Raw genomic sequence first — 5,728 nt, forward strand, 5'->3', positions numbered from 1 at the left:
CAAAAAAAAAAAAAAAAAAAAAAGAGATTGGGGTAGGATTTGGGAAATGAAGCACCCTGGAGCGGAACTGCTTGGGAAGGGCTCTGGGGGCAGAGTGGGAGGGCCTGGTCCAACAGGGCTGTCCTGGTGGAAGAAGAAAGACATCGAGTCTGGGACCCTGGACCTGGAAGTAGTGTGACCTCTTCCTTGCCCATCCCTCCTTTCTCCCTGTCCCTCAGGCTCTAGTTCCCCGGACGTTCATGATACCTGACCAGGGTGTCCTGGACCAACATCAGCTCTATTTGACCACTTCAGCCCGAGACTTCCGCTTCTACCCCAAGTGAGCTGCATCCTTGCCTGCTTGCTGTTTTTTTTTTTTTGTTGTTGTTGTTGTTGTTGTTTTTGTCTTTTTGAGACAGGGTCTCACTATGCAGCTCAGGCTGGCCTTGAGCTCACTTTGTAACACAGGCTGGTCTCAACTTGCAAGGATCCTCCTGCCTCAGCCTCCCAAGTGCTGAGATTACAGGCGTGCGCCACCATGCCCAGCTCGCCTGCTTGCTCTGAATAGCCCTCCTGTACGGCCCTGCTGACCCTGGTGGGAGCCCAGTTCTTTTCTGACGGTCTCAGTCTTTGACTCCAGGATACAGCAAGAACCAAAGTTCTGACCCAGCTCCCACCTCTTTTTCAGCACCCAAGTTAGGGATTGTAGCAAACCCCTGTAATCCCAGCTACTTGAGAGGCCGAGGCAGGAGGATTCCAAGTTTGAGGCCTGGGCCATTTAGTGGTTTAAGGAGACCCTGTGTCAAATTTTAAAAAAAAAAGCTGGGATATAGTTCAGTAGTAGAGTGCTTGCCTAGCATCTAAGAGGCCCTGGATTCAATCCCCAGCACCCTCCCCCGAAAAAGGCACCCCGGTGTGCCCCTTGCAATCCTGGTGTTGGGGACCCACCCCAGGGTCTTGTTTAAAGCAAACGCTCTGCCACCGAGCTGCCCACAGTATTGAGCCTCAGCAACCCCTGTTAGGTTAGGAAGCCCGCCGCGCCACAGAGCCGGCTCAGACCTGGGGGCAGGCCCTAGGGCTCAGGGCGGAGCCTCCTTCGGTATTGGACCTGTGCTCCTTCCCAAGGAATTCAGACTCCGTGACTCCCCGGCCCGTTCCTAAAGGGTCCCTGACTCCTACGAATGTTCCTTCGCCTCAAAGCAGGAATTGGGGTTTATTCCTCCGGAGCAGAGGTCTCACTCAGGAACCTCCTCCTCCTCCCTCCCACAGGAAGGAGCTGTCTGGATACCCGCGCCGGGACGTGCTGACCTACTGGAACTTCGAAGGGGCGCCTCGGGGCCGGGGAGCCGGCCTGCAGCGGCCGAAGCTGGTCCGCCTGCCCCGCGCGCTCCCGGCGACGCCGGCCGTGCCGCACCGCGGGTCCCTGTCCCTGGCTCAGGAGTCCTACAGGCTCCCATCCCACCCGCTGCGCCGGCTGGACCGGTTTTGCCCGCTGGAGGCGCCCTGGGGCGGCCCCCACTGGAAGCCCCTGCCGGGCATCTTCAGCGTGCCCAAAGCCTACAGCACCGAGTCCTCCCGCTACGGCAGCCTGAAGCCGGAGCTGGTCTGAGCGGCGCTGAGCACGGGTCACGCCCGCTATGTCGGCAGGAACGGAGCACGCAGAAAGCCCGTCAAAGCTGTGGCGCATCTGAAAAACGCCCTTTCAGGGGGCAGGGTGCAACCCCCATTAAACCCAGGCCCCGCCCACTCCCGAACCTGCTCCTTGAATCCCGACTTCTCGCAAGGGTTGGATGTTGGGATGCTGTCTGGATCTCTAAGGGCGGGGTACACACAGGCCCCTGCTCTAGCACAGCACTTTGGGGGCCTCTAGGACTGGCTGGACCCTAAGACAGAAGCCACTCCCCTCCACAGAAGCAGGACTGGCACTCAAAGGGTGGCTTCTAGGGTCCCTGGGTGGCTCCAGCACCTCCTGGGTCAGAGCATCGACCCACAGAGACCTCCACGCGGGCCCTACCCGGGCAGGGACTTCTGCGTCCCACTTCCTGTGGCTCCAACAGGACCTGGGCTCTACCTCCTGTCACCTTCACCTCGGTGTCTCTGGAGCCACTGCCGCGCCTCAGCGACCTTGTGGCTTCTCGCCCCCAGGGGATTAGTGTCCAGGTTACCCCAGCTTGCTGCCACCACCAGGTGGCCTTGCCGCCCCCACAGCCCACAGGTATAAAGCCAGGGAGGTAGGCAGGGGCAGTAGCAAGATCGGAGATGCTCCAGGTAAGACGAGGCCCCCGGAGCCTCCCCTCTTCCAGGCTACACCGGAGAGGGACAGAATGGTGTCACAGGTGGAGGTGGCCTCATTCTAGAGGGTGACAGCCAGCAGCTTCTGCAGGATGAAGTGTGGAGCAGTGCACAGTGCTGCCATGTCCCCTGGGCTGTGGGGTGGGCCCCAAAGGGTTGGGCTGGTGGCTCTGACTGGGGTGGCCAGTCACAGCACCTGCGGCACTGGCCTTGCCCAGGAGCTGCTGCTGGGGCTGCTGCTGAGCTCGAGTGGGGTGTGGGCCTCCAGGGGGCTGCTGCGGCCCTTCTGCCGGCCGATCAACGCCACCCTGGCTGCCGAGAACGAGGCCTGCCCCGTCTGCGTCACCTTCACCACCAGCATCTGTGCTGGCTACTGTCCCAGCATGGTGAGTGGCCTGGGTGGGCAGATGCTGGCCTGACGGGGTCAGCTTGGACAGGGGGCCCCCCCAGCAGCACCAGGTGGCGGGAGGGAAGGTGTGGACGGTTCCAGGACCCCCAGAACCTGGGTCTGTGAGCAGGGAGTGCTCAGGTGAGGCCCGGGACCCAGCAGATAACCGCCAGCCCCGTCTTGGTCCCCAGATGCGGGTGCTGCCGACCGCTGTGATGCCTGTGACCCAGCCGGTGTGCACCTACCGCGAGGTGCGCTTCGCCTCCATCCGGCTCCCTGGCTGCCCACCTGGGGTGGACCCCGTGGTCTCCTTCCCCGTGGCACTCAGCTGCCGCTGCGGGCCCTGTCGCCTCAGCAGCTCTGACTGCGGGGGTCCCAGGGCCCAGCCCTTGACCTGTGACCTCCCCCACCTGCCAGGCATCCTCTTCCTCTAAGGACCCGTGAACGCTTCCTAATAAAGGCTTCTCAACCCGCATGCTCTCTGGGCGTCTTTCTGTGGCTTAGGCGACACGCACACTGTGGGTCCAGCTGCAAAAAACCATTTTATACAAATTCACAGTGTCCGAATTCTGGTAGAAAACAGGGTGGGGCAGGGGTGACTTCCAGCTCAGGAGGTGTCCATGGTTTCGCCTTCTGCAGCAAGAAGGGAGGCAGTTTGGTCAGTGTGGCCCAGAGGGTGACAACAGCGGGAGGAACACGGGGCAAGGCGGGACACTCACTGAGCTCGTTGAAGAGGAACGCGTCCTGGTACTCCTTCATGTACTGTGTGGAGCGGGACTCATCCAGGAAGAGGGAGTAGACCCGCTTGATGTCATCTACCTGTACCTCTGTGCCCTGGGGGAGTGAGAGGACTCAGGGGGGCCTGCCCTGTGACCCAGCCCGCCCCATCCCTGTGCTAGAGCTGGCAGGCAAGACAGGCTCCTGGGCGGGTTCAAATCCCACCTCTACCACCTCCCGGCTGTGGGCCCAGCCTTGGCCTCAGCGTCTTCCTCCAGGAGGTGGACTTGGCATCTACTTGAGGTCAACAGATACTGAGCACCTACTATGTGCCAGACCAGGAGATACAGAAACAAACCCAAGGAATGAAAACTCCCTGCCTTTGGGACTGGGGATTTAGCTCAGCCGCACAGCGCCTGCCTGGCAAGCGCAAGGTTGTGAGTTCAATTCCTGGTACCGAGAAGAAGAAGAAAAACTCACTGCCTTTGAAATCACGCTCTGGAGTTGGGGGGTCGGGGGGCACACTGGCCATCCCAGTGCTCCTGAGGCTGGGGCAGGAGGAGTACAGTGACTCAGAGGCCAGCCAGGGCTACATAGTGAGTTCAAGGCCAGCCTGGACTACACAGCGAGACCCTGTCTTAAAAAACCAAGCATCTACAAAGAGAACATCCTCCAGGCCTTAGCAACAAGCCCGTGTGGAGGGGCCACACCGGGCGCTGACCTTGCGTTTCCGGCACACGAGGCTGGCTGCAGTGATGAGCTGGATGGCGTAGCGCAGGGATGTCTCCAGCCCTATGCGGGTGAGCACGGTGTAGGCGTCCTCGCTCATCTCCACGTCCTCCTCCTCGCACCTGCAGTGGAGCCGGGTCTCTGGCTGTGGCACAGGGACCCTGGCCTCTCCCTCCCGGGCGTCTCCTAGCCATAGATGCTGAGGCTACACCTAAAACCTGGGTTTCCTGGCGCCCCCAAAGTGCCCCCTCCCTGCCCTGCAGAGGCCGTCCCAGCCCAGCGCCCCGTGTCAGGCACACCGCGCCTGCACACCGGATGCGCAGGATCTGCTTGGTGTCCTTCTCGCTGTAGGGCGAGGTGGAGACGATCAGCAGCCGGTCCAGCAGGTCGATGGGGATGCCGTGGGGGCTCTGGTAGCTAGTGCCCCGGATCCTGGGGGAGGAGGGCAGGCTGTCAGGTGGGGACTGCAGCAAGGGCTTTTGGTGCCCCACCCAGACCGTGCCACCCACGCTCTACCATGGCCTACGCAGAGGGCTAAATATGCTTGACCTTCAGCTGTAGCTCACGTCACCACACAGCTGCATCAGTCCCAGGGCACCGCCCACGGGGCGCTCCTGGAGCGAGGTATCTATGTCCAGGATTACTGGATCAAGGTCCCCTCCCTCTGCAGAGCGCCGCAGGGCAAGGAACTTCGGCTGTCCTGGGCCCTGCTGCGCGTGAGCAAGCCCAGGCCTGGCTCGCCGTGGGCAATGGGAGACACTGGCAGTCCTTCCACAGTCACAGCAGCTGCACCCACAGTCGGTGGGAACACTCAGTTAGCAACCAGAGAGCCACTGGTCCGGAGGAAGCACACGGAGTTGCTGACAGCCTCTGGTTACACTTTCATCAGTCAGCAAGAAGGGAGGCTGAGGCAGAAATTCAAATTCAAATTCAAATTCTAGCCCAGCCTGGGCAGCTTATTGACTTAGCAAGACCCTGTCTCAAAATAAAAAATAACATAGCACTGGGGAGGCCAAGGTAGGAGGATCGCTGCAAGTTTGAGTTCAAGGCCATCCTGTACTACAGATGGAGACCCTGTCTCAAAAACAAAAACAAAAACAAGTATCAAAATAGGGATGCGGGTGCTGCCTGAAAGTATCCATCTACAGGAATGACAGAGGGGAAGGTTTCTATGTGCCTTTTTGTAAAAATGGAAAATCTGGAAAGACTAAAAGAATACATTTTATATCTGGACTTTTACAAATAAAGATGGCTATTATAATGGGAAAAAAAACCATCAAAATAAAAAGTAAAGCCCCCTGAATGCAAAGGTGACCACTGGAGATCGGTCTGCCTTCTGAAGCAGAGGCCCCAGAGCTCAGACCCATCCTACCAGTTACTCCCACAGGAATGAGGGGCCCCGGGGCATACTCTGCCTTTTCCCTCTAGCCAGACCGTCATCCCCATGGAGGAGCCCTGGGTAATCATGACTATAGAGGAAAAAGAAAACAGCCTGTTGCTAGACACAGGTGCAAGTCTCTCGGTCCTTTTTTTCAATCCTGGCCTTCCTTCCAGCCATCACACCTCAGTGAAAGGAGTCACTGGTGAGGAGGTAATATGCTATTTTTCATAACCTTAGGCTGT

At 59.2% G+C, this 5,728-nt stretch overlaps 3 protein-coding genes across 4 annotated transcripts in view; 2 read left to right on the forward strand and 1 right to left on the reverse strand.

The window, feature by feature from the left end:
- Window positions 1-1,725, forward strand: part of LOC102025400 — a 3,688-nt gene extending 1,963 nt beyond the window's left edge. For both annotated transcript variants that reach the window (XM_005412913.2, XM_005412914.2), the window contains exons 5-6: window positions 219-319; window positions 1,249-1,725. In XM_005412913.2, coding sequence (XP_005412970.2) covers window positions 219-319; window positions 1,249-1,588 — 441 coding nt within the window. In that variant the 3' untranslated portion in view covers window positions 1,589-1,725. The remainder of the gene's footprint in view (window positions 1-218; window positions 320-1,248) is intronic.
- A 322-nt stretch (window positions 1,726-2,047) lies between these two features.
- On the forward strand, window positions 2,048-3,134 carry Lhb (luteinizing hormone beta polypeptide). The gene is made up of 2 exons (XM_005415296.2): window positions 2,048-2,657; window positions 2,851-3,134. The coding sequence occupies exons 1-2, from the start codon at window positions 2,364-2,366 to the stop codon at window positions 3,091-3,093; spliced, it is 537 nt and encodes a 178-aa protein (XP_005415353.2). The 5' UTR covers window positions 2,048-2,363; the 3' UTR covers window positions 3,094-3,134.
- A 48-nt stretch (window positions 3,135-3,182) lies between these two features.
- The window catches only part of Ruvbl2 (RuvB-like AAA ATPase 2), a 17,032-nt gene continuing 14,486 nt past the window's right edge, over window positions 3,183-5,728 (reverse strand). Inside the window, exons 12-15 of the mRNA XM_005412916.2 lie at window positions 4,418-4,537; window positions 4,098-4,227; window positions 3,379-3,493; window positions 3,183-3,292 (exon numbers count right to left, since the gene is read on the reverse strand). Coding sequence (XP_005412973.1) covers window positions 3,267-3,292; window positions 3,379-3,493; window positions 4,098-4,227; window positions 4,418-4,537 — 391 coding nt within the window. The 3' untranslated portion in view covers window positions 3,183-3,266. The remainder of the gene's footprint in view (window positions 3,293-3,378; window positions 3,494-4,097; window positions 4,228-4,417; window positions 4,538-5,728) is intronic.

The sequence above is a fragment of the Chinchilla lanigera genome, unplaced genomic scaffold (assembly GCF_000276665.1).
Source record: "Chinchilla lanigera isolate Chin_1 unplaced genomic scaffold, ChiLan1.0 scaffold00158, whole genome shotgun sequence".
NCBI classification, from domain to species: domain Eukaryota; kingdom Metazoa; phylum Chordata; class Mammalia; order Rodentia; family Chinchillidae; genus Chinchilla; species Chinchilla lanigera.

What these genes read in the sequence shown, in the direction of transcription:
- Lhb (XM_005415296.2), top strand. Translation starts at nt 2,364, where the DNA reads ATGAAGTGTGGAGCAGTGCACAGTGCTGCCATGTCCCCTGGGCTGTGG. An exon ending in CTGGCTACTGTCCCAGCATG is followed by an intron (nt 2,658 to 2,850) that starts GTGAGTGGCCTG and finishes CTTGGTCCCCAG; the next exon opens with ATGCGGGTGCTGCCGACCGC.